The 19145-nt window shown below is 39.0% G+C and overlaps 2 protein-coding genes and 2 long non-coding RNA genes across 4 annotated transcripts in view; 2 read left to right on the forward strand and 2 right to left on the reverse strand.

Annotated features, from left to right (window-relative positions):
• LOC147171803 (uncharacterized) overlaps positions 1-995 on the reverse strand; it is a 2762-nt gene extending 1767 nt beyond the window's left edge. Inside the window, exon 1 of the long non-coding RNA XR_015095465.1 lies at positions 680-995. This is a non-coding gene — a long non-coding RNA (uncharacterized LOC147171803). The remainder of the gene's footprint in view (positions 1-679) is intronic.
• A 2508-nt stretch (positions 996-3503) lies between these two features.
• nsmce2 (NSE2 SUMO ligase component of SMC5/6 complex) lies at positions 3504-12536 on the forward strand. Its single transcript, XM_086079607.1, has 6 exons — positions 3504-3928; positions 8209-8321; positions 8451-8604; positions 10207-10295; positions 10831-10937; positions 11119-12536. Exons 1-6 carry the CDS (start codon positions 3808-3810, stop codon positions 11228-11230), a joined length of 696 nt encoding a protein of 231 aa, XP_085935733.1. The 5' UTR covers positions 3504-3807; the 3' UTR covers positions 11231-12536.
• Positions 12537-13543: 1007 nt separating this feature from the next.
• Positions 13544-15743, forward strand: LOC147171805 (protein LRATD2-like). Its single transcript, XM_086079606.1, has 2 exons — positions 13544-13669; positions 13928-15743. The coding sequence occupies exon 2, from the start codon at positions 14065-14067 to the stop codon at positions 14899-14901; it is 837 nt and encodes a 278-aa protein (XP_085935732.1). The 5' UTR covers positions 13544-13669; positions 13928-14064; the 3' UTR covers positions 14902-15743.
• A 684-nt stretch (positions 15744-16427) lies between these two features.
• The window catches only part of LOC147171806 (uncharacterized), a 33177-nt gene continuing 30459 nt past the window's right edge, over positions 16428-19145 (reverse strand). The window contains exons 4-5 of the long non-coding RNA XR_015095470.1: positions 16962-17082; positions 16428-16872 (exon numbers count right to left, since the gene is read on the reverse strand). This is a non-coding gene — a long non-coding RNA (uncharacterized LOC147171806). The remainder of the gene's footprint in view (positions 16873-16961; positions 17083-19145) is intronic.

A 19145-nucleotide genomic window follows, 5' to 3' on the forward strand; every position in this document is an offset into this window, starting at 1 on the left:
CCGTTTTTCCCAGTTTGCCTGAGATTGCATCCCCTCCAAATCCATTTCTGTTTGTCCAATCCTCACATGTTTTTCAGTGGACGCCGAGGGGACTACTAAAAGGAAGTGGAGTGAATTGAAGCCTCTATGAGCTTCCTGACTAGAGATACATGGGGATGCAATTTCAGGCAGTCAGTTAAGCAGAACACACTTTTAAGTAACAAACACGTCTTGTTTTCATGACAGTTTATATTTCCGAATGAAAACGCAATTGTTTCCGACCTATTTATACAGGATTGTCTAATTAAAAGCACACATTTTATACCTAGATCCATAAGAAAAACCTTGCTCATTTCGCAGCATTAAAAGCATAAAACCTGCAACAACAAAAAAACACTTAAGCCCGATTTAATTACACCCATGTCAAATACCCCCAGACAGTTTGCTATACAAATAAACGTGCCTTGCATAATATACTACAGTCAATGAAAGTCCAAGAACAATTTCTATAAAGCTGCAGGTGACTTTTACTTTTGTTTCATAAAACACTTAATGCAATTAAACATAGTGTCATAAATCGCGGTTTTCTGCAGTTGCAAGCAAGTGAATTACACAAACAAACAACTAATGCCATTTCAGAGGTACTTTAAATGTGTTGAAAGTGGAAGCGATTAAACACCGACGAAGTTCATGTTGTTACCCTGGTCCTCCATCAGATCCAAAGCCACTGAGGTGACGATGTCCATTCCGGTGGCGAGGTCGGCCTGACACGCCTTCAGGCTGGACACAGCACTGTGCACAGCACTGTGCACGGCGCTCATACTTTGATACATGCTAGCGACGCTTAAAGATAACTTAAAACACTAGCAGCACGTTAGCGTAGCAAGCTGACGCTACTTCAACACGTCAAAGCAGCAAAGCAATTGATTAGTTTAACGTTTGAAAGTGTGAACAAGTGGAATTATTTTATCAGCTTTAAAGTTTCTGTATCAAATCCCCGCGGGAAAGCACGACGTCAGGACAGGAGGATCTATTTCCAGGTCCAGTTTCGTGTTTTCAAAATAAACTAGATTTCATCATGCGTTTTCCCCGATCACGGTTTAAATATGGAGGTAAATGGTGCAAAACTAACTTGTACAAAAAAATTGTACCTGTAGAAAAAAGTCCAAATTTGTATCTGTAAAAGTCGTGATTTGTACCTGTAAAAAAATGTTTTACCTGTAAAAAATTTTTTGGAATGTGTAAAAAAAATGTGTATCTGTAAAAACAAATTTGTACCTTTAAAAGTCATGATTTGTACCTGTACAAAAAAAAATTGTACCTGTACAAAAAAGTGTAAATTTGTATCTGTAAAAGTTGTGATTTGTACCTGTAGAAATGACAACTTGTAGTCAAAGAAGTCGCCACTAGGAGTCACAAGTGGTTTTTCTGCTGCTGTCCAGTCACGTGAGTTTTGCACCAAATATCTCGCTACAAATGGTACAAAACTGATTCGTACTCGTAGAGCACCGTCATTTGTACTCGTAGAAGAAGAGGGCGGACTCTGGAGGATTTGGGCGGGCTAAAGCTCAACCTCATTGGTTGAGCGAACGACTGTGGGTTGAACTCAAATGACGCCACGTTTTTATCATTAATATGCACAATTCCGAAATTCCAAACAAACAGAGTAGCCACACCAGTTTACGTGTCATTTTGGAAGAAGAGGACATCCAAGGCGTGAAAATTTCAACATGGTTCAATATACAAACACCGTGTGGAACAGCTTAAACGTTGGTTGACATGCAGAGCACTCAAAGTGGGCAGAAAGAAACAAGTTTTAGTATGAAGGTAAGGTTTATTGTACGATCATAGCTTGTAATCCGGTGCTAGCTAGCTCATCTCATGTTGTTAATTGTCACGAAAACTGAACACATTGAAGTCATGATTTTTATTTCAAGATTTGAAGCCTACTACCACTGTAAACATACAATTAATAGCTTGTACCTGTAAAAAAAATCTAAAAATACCTCATAAACTGCTGCTTAGTGCTTAGATGTGAAAATTACTATAGAGCTACAGAACCCTATTGAATGTTTTACAAGATGACCTAAACCTATAACCAAAAGTGGACAGTACTCAGCTACTTGTATTTGACTAACATTATATTCAAGTATCTGTACTCTTACTATCATAATAAAATGAAAACAAAACGTTTTTACTGCGAGGGAATCTTTAAGCCGCTACAGGTATTTTAACCTCAACCCTTTATCCTCTGTATTTAATCATTTTATTTTGAATATTACAATTTCTTGATACATGTCAGTATTTTTGCAATGTATGCTTTGCAAACAGTTTTAAAAAAAGAGGCTCTTACAATCTTAGTTTACTCATCACTCACAGTACTCAAATATTTGTGCAAGTAATTTTTCTGCACTTTTAATTTCTACTTGAGTAAAATTTTCCAATGCAACATTACTCTTATTTAAATATTGTCTATTCTGCTTTTGAAATGCTAGTCTATCTGTATCACTAAGATGTGAGCAGTGTCACTGTCACCTATCTACTTTAACAAAAGTAACTTGGTCAAATGTTAGTTTATTTATTATTAATTAAATGAGAATCTCATAAGTTTCAAAATCTTGCTCAAAAGGTGGAGACAACTGCTGCAGACACTGCTGAAGCATCAGTGAAAAGGATGACCCCGCCATCAGCAAGCAGCCAAGAGACAGGAGATGACACATGAGATGAGCTAGCTAGCACCGGATTACAAGCTATGATCGTACAATTAACCTTACCTTCATACTAAAACTTTTTTCTTTCTGCCCACTTTGAGTGCTCTGCATGTCAACTAACGTTTAAGCTGTTCCACACGGTGTTTGTATATTGAACCATGTTGAAATTTTCACGCCTGGGACGTCCTCTTCTTCCAAAATGACACATAAAATGGTGTGGCTACTCTGTTTGTTTGGAATTTCGGAATTGTGCATATTAATGATAAAAACGTGGCGTCATTTGAGTTCAAACCACTGTCGTTCGCTCAACCAATGAGGTTGAGCTTTAGCCCGCCCAAATCCTCCAGAGTCCGCCCTCTTCTTCTACGAGTACAAATGACGGTGCTCTACGAGTACGAATCAGTTTTGTACCATTTGTAGCGAGATATTTGGTGCAAAATTCACGTGACTGGACAGCAGCAGAAAAGCCACTTGTGACTCCTAGTGGCGACTTCTTTGACTACAAGTTGTCATTTCTACAGGTACAAATCACAACTTTTACAGATACAATTTTACACTTTTTTGTACAGGTACAAATTTGTTTTTACATATACACATTTTTTTACACATTCCCCAAAAAATTTTACAGGTACAATTTTTTTTTGTACAGGTACAAATCATGACTTTTAAAGGTACAAATTTGTTTTTACAGATACACATTTTTTTTTACACATTCAAAAAAATGTTTTACAGGTAAAACATTTTTTTACAGGTACAAATCACGACTTTTACAGATACAAATTTGGACTTTTTTCTACAGGTACAATTTTTTTGTACAAGTTAGTTTTGCACCATTTACCTCCATATTTAAACCGTGATCGGGGAAAACGCATGATGAAATCTAGTTTATTTTGAAAACACGAAAGTGAACCTGGAAGTAGATCCTCCTGTCCTGACGTCGCGCTTTCCCGCGGGGATTTGATACAGAAACTTTAAAGCTGATAAAATAATTCCACTTGTTCACACTTTCAAACGTTAAACTAATTAATTGCTTTGCTGCTTTGACGTGTTGAAGTAGCGTCAGCTTGCTACGCTAACGTGCTGCTAGTGTTTTAAGTTATCTTTAAGCGTCGCTAGCATGTATCAAAGTATGAGCGCCGTGCACAGTGCTGTGTCCAGCCTGAAGGCGTGTCAGGCCGACCTCGCCACCGGAATGGACATCGTCACCTCAGTGGCTTTGGATCTGATGGAGGACCAGGGTAACAACATGAACTTCGTCGGTGTTTAATCGCTTCCACTTTCAACACATTTAAAGTACCTCTGAAATGGCATTAGTTGTTTGTTTGTTTAATTCACTTGCTTGCAACTGCAGAAAACCGCGATTTATGACACTATGTTTAATTGCATTAAGTGTTTTATGAAACAAAAGTAAAAGTCACCTGCAGCTTTATAGAAATTGTTCTTGGACTTTCATTGACTGTAGTATATTATGCAAGGCACGTTTATTTGTATAGCAAACTGTCTGGGGGTATTTGACATGGGTGTAATTAAATCGGGCTTAAGTGTTTTTTTGTTGTTGCAGGTTTTATGCTTTTAATGCTGCGAAATGAGCAAGGTTTTTCTTATGGATCTAGGTATAAAATGTGTGCTTTTAATTAGACAATCCTGTATAAATAGGTCGGAAACAATTGCGTTTTCATTCGGAAATATAAACTGTCATGAAAACAAGACGTGTTTGTTACTTAAAAGTGTGTTCTGCTTAACTGACTGCCTGAAATTGCATCCCCATGTATCTCTAGTCAGGAAGCTCATAGAGGCTTCAATTCACTCCACTTCCTTTTAGTAGTCCCCTCGGCGTCCACTGAAAAACATGTGAGGATTGGACAAACAGAAATGGATTTGGAGGGGATGCAATCTCAGGCAAACTGGGAAAAACGGACTGCCTGAAATTGCATCCCCATGTATCTCTGGTCAGGATGCTCATAGGAGCTTCAAATTCACTTACCCTTCGTACTCCTCTTGGTGTCCGCTGAAAAGCATGTGAGGATTGGATATACAGAAATGGACTTGGGGGGGATGTCCTGGCCTTTAAAGTGAGTATCCAACACACCACTGAAATAATTGAGACAACCTCAAGGTCATTTACTATTTTAAAATTAAAACCAAAATCTGCCTATTTTCTGATAGGACTATGGCTGTTTGTGAAGCTCATCATAAAATAACCATGTTGATTTGATGTACAGACAAACTTTTATTTATGTTGTTCTATTTAATACATGGATATCGGCATATTGCTAGTTTGTATTCATCTTAACATATATACTGTAGTAACCGTACTTCTCTTCAGTTTGCAGAGAAATTATAATAAAAAAAAGTCAACATGAGGACCACAATCACGGCAGTGAACAGGATGAGGCAAGATAAAGCCACCCGCCTCCTTCGAGAATCTGGTGAATGTTCTTTTTCAAGATTTTCAAGAGAGATCTTTTTCTTGATCAATGTTATGTATCTCATGTTTAAACAGTAATAAATACATCAACATCAGTTTAAATGTCCTGTAATAGGTTTATCACAGTAGAATCTACAGTAAAACACAGCACCAAACTCTTTTGAAATAGCCCAACGTGTATTGTTTCAATTTATAAAAAGATTGATATTCTTTTGGATTTCATCAAGTTACATAAACTGGTGTGTGCATATGTGTAATCAGTCCTCAAGTGTTTGGAAGGGGTCCTTGAGGATGGGGAGAGGGGGTTCCTTTTGTCTGTTTTTTCTTTTAACCTACGTAAAAAAAATCTCATTAAATTCTTTGGGAAATAGGTTGATTTTTAAAATATCACTCTATTAATTTTAATAAAGGTTTCTAAAATGTAACTTTTTTTCCCAGTCGTGGCCCAGCTCAAATGATGTTAGTGACAAACAGCTAAATACAAGATTGATGATACAATTTAGATCAAATAATCAGGGCAGCCAGAGAAAATACACAGTACAGAAGTGTTTTTTGATTGCAGCAAATTTTTTCAATAAATTTGGTAGTGAATATTGAAGACTTATAGTCCTTGTCTTTACAGATGATCTCAGCAACCTGTGTCATACCTGTGGGTTGGAGAAGAACGTTAACCCTCTTTGGGTAAGCATGCAAAATGTAAAATTACCGAAAAAGAATGAAAGTGATAACAATGTTGAAATTAAATCAAAATTAAGTGGAGTTGAAATTTCATAACGACCCAGCCTGCATGTCCAGTTGGTCCCCATGTGGGTTTTCACATGGGCATATGGGCATGGGTTCCATCTGGTTTTGCCCACCTGTGTACAGCAATGCTTGTTTTAAAGTGCTTTATAAATACAGTTGAGTTGAGTTTATACATTTACTATTTCTAATCATACCTGCTGTGATTTCCAAAGTACTGTTGCATATGACTATGGCTCACAAAAGATTATAGATTGTATATACATCACTTTTCTCTTTCTGTCTCTTTTAAGATTCTCAGTAGCATGTGCAACAGGTGGTTTCACCATGAGTGTGTCGGGAGTCGTGATATCAAGGGTGATTACCAGTGCCCTGCATATGAATGATTCACCTGAATCTTGGACACTTCATTATTTTCTTTTTTATTATGTATTTTTGTGTAAACAGACATTTTGTTAACTGTCTTTTGTAAAAGAAAATTAGTTATTGTGTTTATTGTACTGTTTTTGATCTAAATATTATGTTTTATTTATATAATATATATATATATATATATATATATATATAAAATATGAGTGCTGTTGCTATTGTTATTATTGGCCGTTTTTAATTAACATACTTGTTGTTTATAAACAGGGGTAAACTTTGTGAGTGAAGTCATGCACATGAACTAGTATAGAATGAGCTGGGGACAGTGTAGATAAGTAGAAATAAATAGGGGGAGCAATCCATCTTGCCTGAGATTGCAGACCCCACCCATAAATCGTATCTGTGGTCAGGATGATCATGGAGCCACAAAACTCACCCTGAATACTCATACTAGTTCCCTCGGTGTCCGCTGAAAAGCATGTCAGGATTGGAGAAACATTAATAGATTTAGGAGGTGGGTTGCAATTTCAGGCAGTCCGTGTTTCCCAGCCTGCCTGAGATGCCCCACCCCCCACCCCCCAATCAATTTCTGTTCGTCCAATCCTCACATGCTTTTCAGGGGACTACTGAGAGGAAGTGGAGTGAATTTGAAGCTCCTATGAGCATCATGACTAGAGATACATGGGGATGCAATTTCAGGCAGTCCGTTTTTCCCAGTTTGCCTGAGATTGCACCCCCCCCAAATATATTTCTGTTCGTCTAATCCTCACATGGGGACACTAAGGGGACTACTGAGAGGAAGTGGAGTGAATTTGAAGCTCCTATGAGCATCCTGACTAGAGATACATGGGGATGCAATTTCAGGCAGTCCGTGTTTCCCAGCCTGCCTGAGATTAAGCACCCCCCCCCCCCCAATCCATTTCTGTTCGTCCAATCCTCACATGCTTTTCAGGGGACACTCAGGGGACTACTGAGAGGAAGTAGAGTGAGTTTGAAGCTCCTATGAGCATCCTGACCAGAGATACATGGGCATGCAATTACAGGCAGTCCGTTTTTCCCAGCCTGCCTGAGATTGCACCAAGAATGGACTCTTGTGGAACCCCAAATATGATTTTGTTTGCTGAGACAGACTCATTACTTCTAAGTGAGACAAAGTATGCCCAACCTTGCAAGTAAGATTTGAATTTATTACAGTGCCAGTAAGTCCAACCCACTGTTCGAGTGTGTCAAGCAAGATGTTATGATCAACTTGTTTCAAAGGCAGATTAAGACTGTGGTTTTGAAGGGGTTATTATTCAGATGTATGCATTTTAAGACTTTAATGAGTACAGTCTCAGTGCTGTGGTGTGGTCGAAATCCATACAGAAATGCATTAAAAGAGATTGTTTGCGTCATAAAACTGAAACTGTTGAAAAATAACCCTTTCAATTATTTTTCCCCAAAAATGGAAGATTTGATATGGGCCTGTAGTTACTTATTGTTGAAGCATCCAGGTTAGGCTTTTTGAGAAGTGGTTTTATTAAAGCAGTTTTTGAGACCTGCCCTGATTGAAGAGAATTATTCACTGAGTATTTAATAAATTTAGAGCTATGCAATAAGAATAAACATTTTTGAAAAATTGTTAAGGCATATCAAGACAGATTGTTGAGAATTTTAACTTTAAAACTTTTTATTTTAATGTTGTGTAGTCTAGAAGTTTAAAATGTTAAGGATTAACTAGAAAACAAGATGACACAAGTGACATTGTGATTTTTCCGGAGGCGGAGCCAGTTAGTAAAAACTATCAGTTTGACATGTTGTTCCCTCACTGTACCGAATTTGAACCAAACCATGACCATAACCAGAGTACTGTACATATTTAATCAGGATTATCGGCATACACTTACACCTCTAAGTAACATTTATGTAGCAGCCGGCATCCTAAAATGCAAGTTTTGCAACCATGCTTGAAATAACCTGTTGATTATGTCGTGTTCGCAGATGGAGCAAGGAACTCTGGTGTCAGCGAGATGGAGGCCCTCATGATAGAATGTGCCAAGCTGGACAGAGAAATTGACTGCTTTGTTGACACTGTGCAGCGATCCACAGCAGAGGTGCTCATGCTCATTCTAGACAAACGGTTAAACAGATGCTTGACAAAGTTTGCAAAATCAACTTTTGCCTGAAAAAAAGCATTGCATGGACTATTGGTGAAGATGAACTCATATGTGTTCTTTATGCAGGTGACTGCAGAGCAACAAGAGGCCTTGTTTACCATGTCCCCCAGAGTGAAAGAGATCTTCAAAGAAAGAATTGCCCAACTATCTGACACAGATCTGCAGAGCCACCAGAAAATAATTGCCTTTAAGGAAAACATCAAGAGCTCTCACAACCAAGGTACAAAAATGCTTGGTCAAACTCTTTTCAGATGGTGTTTAGCTGCTACTTGAGGCTAATTTAAAAAAGATAACATCCCTTCTTTTAATTGGGTATAAATATTTGCCTCTCACCCTGCAGCTTTAATGTTGCTTGCAATTGTCCTTACTACACCCCCTATTAAAGCATATTTATTCAAGTTTAGTGTCTATAGACAGAGCAAACATCTCTTGTTCATGCTCTTCTTGGTCATTTCCTGAAGCTCTTGTGTACTCATTTCAAGTCATGTTGATTACATCAATTCCACTTTTTTATACATAGGGAATAGGGAGATGTTTGATAATGCCGTGCATTATGTACGGTTTTTAGTTTTTTGTCCATTCATTAAATTTAGCAGTCGGAATTATATTGTGTTCGTGCTAGCCTTGAGAAAGCTAAACGTAGGTCTGCCTGATTATGACGAAAATATTAAATCACAATTATTTTGGTAATAATTGAAATCATAATTATGACAATTCAGGACATTTATTTTTTGGTACAAAACAAGAAAATGTAACTCATTCACTCCCAGCCATTTTCACTGAAGCAACCCCCTTCGCTCCCCGCTGGTTTACTGGATTTTGACTGATTTTGCAAGGCCCACAGATTATTATGTTCTATTGCTATAAAAACATGGAAACTACCAAAAGAAAGATTAGTGTATTTTCTTTCATCAGGAATTTTTTTTTATTTCTACCTGTTTCCGTTTTGCAGCAATTAGCGTTAGAATATAGCTCTATAGACTCTGCAGATGGTTTAGCTCACAGATGTACTCTACAGAATATGTTGTAGACTCACAATGCAACCTACTCGCTGTAGCGAGAAGTGAAACCATCATATTGCGTTGCCACTCACTAAGCATGTGAATTCTCATTGAATTCTCTGTGGCGTTTTCATGTTATTGAATTTCTCCACTGTGAAAATGCTACAATGTGTGCCATACGGTTGTACCAATAAGTCTGGGAGAAGCGCTACATGCACGTTTCACCGGTAAGAATGTGATTATGAATTTGTTCTTTTTCGTGTTACTCAAAGAACCACGTCAGAACCATGAACAATGAAATTAATGCAAAGCCTATCAGGGAAAAAAAAATCTGCGAAATGTAAACCTAACCTCTGTAAGTCACGATTCAGGATAGTCTGAATGGTCCATGCAAACAGTGAAGTTCGTTCTTTGAAAGGCTCTCATTACTACATACTGATCCTGGCGTAAACAACACGCTGATAACTGTTTTCAGCAAAAAACAAACAGAAGTTCTCAGTAACTTTGGCAATGTAAGATGGCTGCTTCAGCTGCGAGGGGCCAATTGGTGAGTCCATCACTTATATACGTCTGTGGTTTAGCCACACTTTTAGCCAGCCGAAGCTCGTTACTAGCTAGCTGGTGCGGCATAAGTAGTACCTGCGTGTAGTCGACGTAAGCACATTGCAGCACGTTAATATGCGTGCATGCGTCCACCCCAGTAAAGCATTCTGAGATTGTCTCTGCGTTTCAGTTATCGGAAAAAACTAAAAATATGTGATTTCCCGTTTTGCTATTCAGTGTGATTTAAATGCCGTGTGGTGTGGGTGTTGTGTTTTTAGCCAGCCAAGAGTCGAGGAACATGGAGGAGCTTGATGAGGACCTTGCTGTGACGCAGACCCAAGTCATCTTCACCTGTCCTCTCACCCAGGTATCATCCTTTTTTTCCCCTCACCCTTAATTAGACACGGGGTTTCCTCTACAAACTTAACTCGTGCATCAATGCGTCAGTGTTGCCGGGATCCATCACTAATGTCGACTAAAGACGACTTCACCTGTGCTGAGGAAACTGGTAATGGCCAATCATGGCTTAGTTTGCTGACCAAACCCAGAAAACAGGTGAGCCGTGATCAGTCGTTACCTATTTCCTCAGCACAGGTGATGTCATCTTCAGTTGACAGCATGTGGAAAAATGTGTTTTTAAAGATATTAATTGTACGTGAAAAATAATGAAGTTATCACATTAATTCTGGACAAAATATTAAAATTTTATTGCTGAAAATGCTTCAATGAGTCAAGTATCCCTTTAATGTTTTGTTCCTCAAATTACAAAATAAAGGAAACCCAAATGCTCTGAACAGTTTCTAATGAATTGTCTCATGGCGAGATTGTACCTACGGAAGTATCTAATGAGAGTGTAATGACAAAATTCCGTGTTTAACGTGGTATGTATGCATGTAATCCAGGAGGACATGATCAACCCAGTGAAGAATAAGAAGTGTAACCATCACTATGAAGAAAAACCCATCAAACTCCTCATTGTAACAAGACACAATCAGAACAAAAAGTGCCGGTAAGATGATATACCAGTATTTCTTTTTATATGTCACTGCTTTCATTTTTTAAATGGAATGTTTTGTAGTGTAGTGTCATGATCACTCCATGTAGCTACTATTTTTTCGTCATTTGTATGCTCTTATGGAGACCCTGTATTTGCCGCTTTACTGCTAAGACGTTTTGTTTGTGCCCTTCAGCTGCCCTGTGGTGGGTTGTGGAAACAAAGACGTGAAAGAGTCAGACCTGATTCCTGACCACGTTCTGAAGAGACAGATCTTAGACTACAAGAGACATAGCAGCAGCACATAGAACTTCAACACTTTCATTGGAAATGTTTATGACAAAGTGTTGTTTTTTTAATCGTTATTGTTCTTTTACAAACCAGAACGGCACGACACTATTTACTTGTGTTTGGGATAGTTTAATGTTTTATTAAAATATTTAGTCTTACTGAATTGGAATACAATTGTATACTAATGTAAAAACATACTGTGCATTCACGATAGATGTCTTAAATTCAGTTGTTGTTGTTTTTTGTCCCAGTACTGGCCAAACTAGCCACTAGAGGGAGACATCTGCGCGATGACAGAACCATGAGTGTCACATTTCTTTTGGCAAAGCCCACTCTGCATCTGACCTCCAATTGTAACTTTTAAGCCTGGGAGTGCTGCTTTCTGCTGGGTTTTGTAGGTTAGTCATCACCAAAGACAGAAATGAGGCTAATAGGACACACAGAACATCATTAATAACAGGAGAGTGATGATGCTTTATTGGACTCATTCAGGAAGTGACCCACATTGTTTTGGATTTTCTTAACTGATGGCTTCTTATTTAACTGGATGGAGCCTGGTAAAATCATTTTTTGGGCTCTATGTTTACCTGCTTAAATATATACTTTTAAAGTGTCAAGAACCACAAATGTAGTTAGATGCAAACAAGGTGGAACCTGTAACGTTTGCAGTGTATTGTAGTGTAGTCATTCTGAGCCTATTACGAGTGAAAATAGTAACAAACAAAGGCTGTGTTGAGATACAAGGTTAAGCTAATCTTTTAATAACCCTGCATTAAAGGTCTTTAGTTGGTTCCCCCCAAAGAGTGCTTTACACAGACCTTTGACTATTTCACCAATTATGATATGATTAACTAATTTCTGCTGTGAAAATGAACATTGCCACAATTGAATCTTGTCTGCACAACTTATGCTACAGGAGGTTTTGCAACAGTCGTTTCAGTCACACTTTCACTTAGTTGCATTGCTGTAAGTCCATTATTATCAAATAGTTTTTCATCTTACAGAGAAATTGTGTACACTCTGCTTGCAAGGTTGTGGGAATGGTTTGTGGGAGGCCGTGTTGTGTTCCAGCTTGACTGCCCCAGTGTAAAGGTCAAATGCAAGCTTTTGATAAGACTGGACAAAGCTGGCTTTGTTTGGCTCCCTTTGAACAGCAAGTTCGCTTTTAATTATAATTATAATATATTTTTTTTTTTACAGAATCAGAGCTTAAGGTTTGATAGCGTCAGAGGAGCACATGATGTTCAGACAGATAGATTGCCTAGTCAATACGTACTCAAGCTTGACTATTTTCCTTATCATAAAGTATACCAAGTAAAAACAGATAGTGTTTCAGTTCTTCTTTACCAGATGCGCATTCAGTCACTGTTTTCATTTTTTAAAGACAATAAGGTTTGCGTTAAGACAAGATGAACATCTTTAACCAGATGTACATGTTTATAAACGCCACACTTAAATAAATAAATGTCCTTAATGTTGACTGATAAATGATGAAGTGTATTACCATAAACTAACAAGGTACTGTACATCTAATAAGGTTCATAATTGTTATGTTCTGCTTCCCAGCTAAAACAGATCTGCATGGTCCATAGTTTGTTCCTTTGTAACACTGAGGATGTTCATGCTCACCGCTCAATGCACACCATTTAATGAAATACAATGTTATGATGTTATAATGTTATTGGAGTCGGAGCAATCTAATTGGAGGCTTGTAGTACATGCTTTATGGCAAGACTGCACCTTTGCCTTTCTCTCCAATGTGTCTGCTTGAATCTGCAAATCAACACAACAAATAGCTCTATTTTGATGCGTGTCAGTACTGAGGACGACAAATGACAAAACAAGTGCCATATTTTTATTCTTTACACATTGAGAAATTATGTGCTATAATTAATATGCATCAAAATAAATACAATATGGAAAACTTCATTTGGGTAGATAAGTACTATATAGTACATAGAGTGCTGTGGAAAACCTATTTGCCTTCTTCTCAAATTATTTTTGCATGGTCTCACTTATTACTTTAATGTTTATGATAAATATAACTATAAATACATATCAAAGGAAGATAACCCAAGTAAATATAAAATGCCATTTTTAAATGGTAATATTTTTACCAGTTACTAGGGTGAGATGGGAAATTACTTTTTCCTCACAGGGCCAGGTAAAGGGCCAGGTAACTTAATAAATAAAATCACCTTTTACCTAAGCAGCTAATTACTTTGGCCAAAGCTTTTCTGTTGCCAAAGTGCCATGCAAATGAGTCAAAAAAGTGCACTGTGCCTTTAAATCATGACACCTCCCAGTAGTGGCTCAATGAAGGCTGCCTGAGTCTGGTTTTAAACCAACACTGACTGTCCCACGACGCGCTGGAGAGGAGTGCACTACCAACACAAAGGCAGGAATAGGAATTCAGCTGCCCGCCAAAGAAACATTTGACACTTTCTGCTGCACAGGTGAGTCTACTGACGAAAATGCGACCGGATAAAAATAAAGCTGTGTCAACTTGTGGAAGAGTGACGTGCGTGACAGGTGTCTCGTGAAGCAAATAATGTTCCAAACGGAGCCAACAGGTGGGTCAGGTCTCACCTGTTGGAAGCAGTGTTTATATATACAGTATACAATACATACAATATATGTGCGTGTGTGGGAGGGAGGAAAAGAGACTAGCCGAGTTTAACTGATTGTACGTGCGCGTGTCTATGTCCACGCAGGCGGTGCTGCTCCAGTGCGGGATTTCCAAACCGGGCCATGGATTATTGGTGCTACTTTGGATCGGGTTGACGTGGTCGCGTGAAGAACAGGTGGATCTCGTTTGCACGCGCCACCGCTTCCACTTTCTTTCACCTTTATGGGGAATCAGGTGGAGAAACTAACTCATTTAAATTACGTCGAGGTGCCCACGTCGGACCCGAATGGCTTCGAGCCGGACGTTGACGACGGACCGCGTATCGGCGTCTCTTACATTTTCTCCAACGACGGCGGCGACGACGATGACGACGATGACGACAATTCAGAGCCGTTCCCGCCGGAGAACCACCTCGCGAAGCACGAAGATAAGCCTTTTGAACCCGAAGACGAGTTGGAGTGTTCGGTTTACTTCCGAGAGGAGTGCGTGTTCGAGAGGAGTAGCGGAACCGCCACCCAATCGGCGGAGAGCCTACTCAACAAGTGCAGACCCGGAGACGTGCTAGAGTTCGTGGCCACGGGACAGTACCCGCACTGGGCCGTGTACGTGGGCGACTTCCAGGTGGTCCACTTGCACCGAGCCGAGATCAAGAACGGCTTCCTCACCGACGTGGGTCAGGGCAAAAGAGGCCGCATAGTGAACGGCCTCTACCGGTACCGTGCGCTCCAGCCACAAGTGATCGTTCGCAACGCCGTGGACCACGTGGGCTCCAGGGACAGAGAACTCTACTGGAGGAACTCTGAGTGCTTTGCGGCCTGGTGTCGCTTTGGACGGCGAGAGTTTAAAATCGGAGGGGAGATCAGGATCGGAAAACAGCCTTACCGCATAAAAATTCACTTTTCCGATAAGAAGAGACACGTCCTGGAGTTTCAGAGCCTGGAGGACGTGATCATGGAGCGGAGGAGGAATGACCAGATCGGGAAGGATGCTGTGATGCAAGAACTCGCCAATCACCTCAACTCAGCGCAGGAATTTCAAGAGGGCTCTTTAGGCAACTGAAGCTGTTTTACTGCCTTTTGGGCTATGAATGAGCAAATCTCTATTCATTTACAAGTAGAGTGACACTTGTTTACATTCAACTCCTCACACAATAAGATTACATTTCCTATGTGACTTTTCTAAGAGACAGATGCACCTGGAAAAAAAAAGCCAGCATTCATATCACACAATATATATATATATTTTTTTGTAGCCAATGATCATGTAATATTTTGTCAACTTGTGCCATACAATGTCTTTATTTTTCGTAAGATACAAAATAGAGAGCAAAAGGTAATTTCCAAACACTCACAGAAGGAAAAGCAAAACAAAAACAAATCGATTCAGGGTTGATCCAAATGATAAAGAACAATTTGTTAAGACACAAGCACACCATTCTGCCACTGTTTTTCAACCAAATCTGTTTGGAGGCATAGTGAGTGAGTCATGAGCTCAGAACATGTATCTGTTTGACAACGTTGATAAGAGGGAAAAAAAATGTGGGGCAGTTGCTCTGGAGCAAGTGGTTTGTGATTGCTGTTAGTTTGATCCAACAATAAAATATAATTGTGTGGAACAGGTTAACACATAATACTGGTTTCATTTTCTTTTTCACGGTCTAGAGCGGAACGTGTTCGTTCCTGTGCAACTTTGGTTTGAGCACTGCACAAAGGTGGGACTAAATCCATTTTTTGTCCTTATTGTTGTCAACATGCTTCTATCCAATCAGATTTAACTACATTTTGGTGTCGACACTCTTTGCAGCAATTACTTATTGCACTTATATTGATTCATCCGTTTATTTTGGGGAAAATCAAGATGTTTGTATTAAGGATGTGAAATAAATATATATTTGACCAATACATGTGCCTCTTTTTAATGTACAAAGAAAGTATTTATTTTGTATACTTTGGTGAGGCTATTTAGCTTCTTATGTAGCAGCTTGTAATAGGTTGCATTCTAAGCCTTGCCAGGCATTTTCCTTTACATTGTGTACACACTGTTGCTCGCTAAAACAAAGTAATTTCTTTGTGAGCTGCCACAACCCTGGTTATTTGGTTTCTTTTGTCTCCCTGCAACCACAAAGTTAATTAAAGTTCAGTTACAAGTGGAAGTTTTATTTGACAACATTCACAAATAGGCAAAAACCTCATCACCGGGTCATCACATCTTTATTTACAACTGCAGTACATACGGTAGTTAAAATGAAATCGTATGTGCAAAATTGCAGTGTGTCTTTTGGTTTCGAGAAAGCGCAGGGAAGGAGATCTAACTGTTTTGTTTGAAAATGTTATGGCCTTGAAGAGTCAGAATGTTTCTCTCTCATGAGAATGTTTTCATGCTTGTGTTTCTTTGCATTTTTGAGCAGGTCATGTCCCAAAAGAGCTAAAATAGGATCATGATGTGGGCTGGTAACAAGCAGATAAGCTGCTGGACACATTAGCATTTCTTCACTTCTCCATGGTCTGTCACTGTGACCAACTAGGAATTGTGTGTGTGTGTATTAGATGCATATTTATGATAATCAGTCATTTTTGTAACGGCAACAGAGTAAGGACAACATGGGGTGAAGCACACAATGTTAAAAAAGCTAGCGATAAGGCCCACAAATATTTTTTTTCTTTTCGATTTTAATCGAAGTAAACCCAACAACATTGATTTAAAGGTTTAATTTACTCAAAAATAAATCCTGTGCAAAATGTTCTGACAACAAGAATGTAAACAGATTTTAGATGGGGTTTAACATAAATTTAACATTCATAGCTTGTGCAAAAAATATCTTATGCATATGTGACGGCTGTGTGGGTTAGATGCGGACCCAAAAGCGACGAGGAAGACAGGTGTCGGAATAGAAGTAGGATTTAGTGACACAAGTTGAGTTGATTGAGGGTTGAGTCTGGGAGGGGTCCAAGGCAGGCAGTGAGCAGGTAAGTTCTTGGCAGGGCTGGAGGGGGCTGGGACAGGGGCTCGAGAACCAATCTTCCAGAGGCACTGGTGCAAGGTAAAAGAACAAAAAATTAAATAAGGACAAGACACTCAAACGGGAACTTTGCTAAGCGCAGTCAAGGTAGCCAAAATACCACTAGTTGCAGCAGGAATCATCTGGCATCTGTATGAAGGTCAGACTGGCTTTTATCTGGTGATGATTGCTGATGAGGTGCAAGTGTGAGTGAGTGGCCTCCGGAAAGCGCCCTGCCCAGTCTGAAACAAAAAGTTAACAGCAGCTAAGGACTTGGAAAAGGAACTAGGCCCGCCAAAATAAAGGCTACTGTGCAAGCCCATCACAGCATAACTTGCTTAAATGCCACAATTAAGTAGTTAGTAACTATTCTAAACACGTCTTGTAGAGCGCCCATTTAACAGCTTTTAATAATCCAGAAGAAAACAAGTGTATTTATTTGTATGCATTTCGATTTCACGATTGAGCTAATTTTCAACGATTAGATAAAAAAAAAAAATGATTTGGCTTAGTTTATTGAACACATAAATGTAATACAAAATATAAAATAAAAGTGAAAGAAAGAAAATAAAAGTTAACTCTTTGACCGCCAAAAACGTTTAATAACGTTTAGTAAAATCCAAATGAGTTGCCGCCAAAGACGTTAAAAGACGTTCACTATGGGTTTTTTTTGTTTTGTTTTTTTAAAACGGGTGGAGGAAAGCCTTGGCAAGCTGTGCTGAAAGTATCAAGCAGGTCGAGTTAGTATAATGACTATTTTTGGGCATTAGATGGCAGCGATGACTCTCTTTGGACAAGATCGGGTAGGAGTCAGTAGAAGACGTGAGGCGGAGCTAGTGTTGAGGGGAGAATGGCTGAGGAAGCGAAAATGGCGACCGGTTGCAAGCAGCTCACGCTTGAGCATTTTTTTCAAAGACGAAAAGCATCGACCAATGCTAAAAAGCACATTGATGATGATGATGATGATGGTGACTCCGAGGTTGACGCCGAAGTTGGAAGCGTTGACACCGAAGTTGGAAGCGTTGACGCGGCGGCTTCGATCGCGTCGTAAAGCCTCACCGGCTAGCGATGCTAACGCCGGAAAACGAGCACTTCTGGACAGGTGGACGTTCAATCGGACGATGAAGAGTACCCCTAGTCCAATGCATATTCATCGGAGGAGTGGGTACAGTCTGATCACGGAGAAGATACTGGTTCTGGACTACGATGCCACCATGAATGGAGTGGATAAGATGGATCAGAACATCTCTTACCACCCGGTATAGGAACTGAAGGACATGAGGAAGCCAGACGTAACACCAGGTCACCGTATCATGATCCTGAGAGTAGACTTGATGATAACATGGCCAAACACACACTGCAGTATATACCTGCAACTCCCCGGAAAAAAAGGCCGGCAAGAAAGTGCACGCGAAGGGGCAATCGCAGTGAAACTAATCTGTGGTGCAAATCCTGCTGCGTCCCCTTGCACGCAGGGGAGTTTTACACAATATACCTCACAAAAAGAAAAACTGTGTAGTTGAAACATCCACACAATTGTAAATAGTACCACAGTTGCACACATTTGTAAATAGTTTGCCAAATTGTTTTGTCAAATTGTTACACTGTTGAATGTAAATAAACGTATTTTGCTATAAAAAAACACTTTTTCATTGTTGGTGGTAGTGTTTTACAGAAGTAAAGCACTGTTTAGGTGTTTGTGGCATCATTCATGGAAAAAAAAGGTGTCAAATTCATTAGAGTGCATGAAATAATATCGTTTCACTAAAAGCTTGATTTCTCCGTATTTTGGTCCAAAACAGAGCATTTGGATGAAACTAACCTATTTTCTATTGTTGATTACTGAAAAACGGAATAAGGTAGAAACAAACTTTTTTTTCTGATGAAAGATGAGAGTTCAATCTTTCATTTGGTAGTGTCTGTGTTTCCATAGTCCAAACACAAAATTATTTTCTGTGGACCTTGAAAGATCAGTCAAAATGCTTAAATCAGCTGGCACCCACATATCCTCTTTTCTGAAAAGGCTTGACAGTCAAAGAGTTAAGAAGGAAAATAATTATTAGTATTAGTCAGAATTTACATTTTCAAAGGGAGTAGGAAGAAGTACAAGAAAGTATCTAGTCATGATAATGTACAATAAGTTATTATATTTAATATCACATTAAAATAGAAAAGAAGGCAAATGAAGACAAAAATAAGTAATGAAAAATAAACAGAACATGTACTTTTCTTAAATGCACATATATTAGTGTAATTTATAATCCCTTATCAATTGCATACACATAAAAAAAGAAAGTAAAAGAGA

This window comes from Leptonotus elevatus, chromosome 6 (assembly GCF_054856555.1).
Source record: "Leptonotus elevatus isolate MCC_2025b chromosome 6, RoL_Lele_1.0, whole genome shotgun sequence".
Classification (NCBI taxonomy): Eukaryota; Metazoa; Chordata; class Actinopteri; order Syngnathiformes; family Syngnathidae; genus Leptonotus; species Leptonotus elevatus.

Coding starts and splice junctions, on each gene's coding strand:
- nsmce2 (XM_086079607.1), top strand. CDS start 3,808: ATGTATCAAAGTATGAGCGCCGTGCACAGTGCTGTGTCCAGCCTGAAG. Junction 3,929..8,208: donor GGATCTGATGGAGGACCAGG/GTAACAACATGA, acceptor TCGTGTTCGCAG/ATGGAGCAAGGAACTCTGGT. Junction 10,938..11,118: donor AATCAGAACAAAAAGTGCCG/GTAAGATGATAT, acceptor TGTGCCCTTCAG/CTGCCCTGTGGTGGGTTGTG.
- LOC147171805 (XM_086079606.1), top strand. CDS start 14,065: ATGGGGAATCAGGTGGAGAAACTAACTCATTTAAATTACGTCGAGGTG.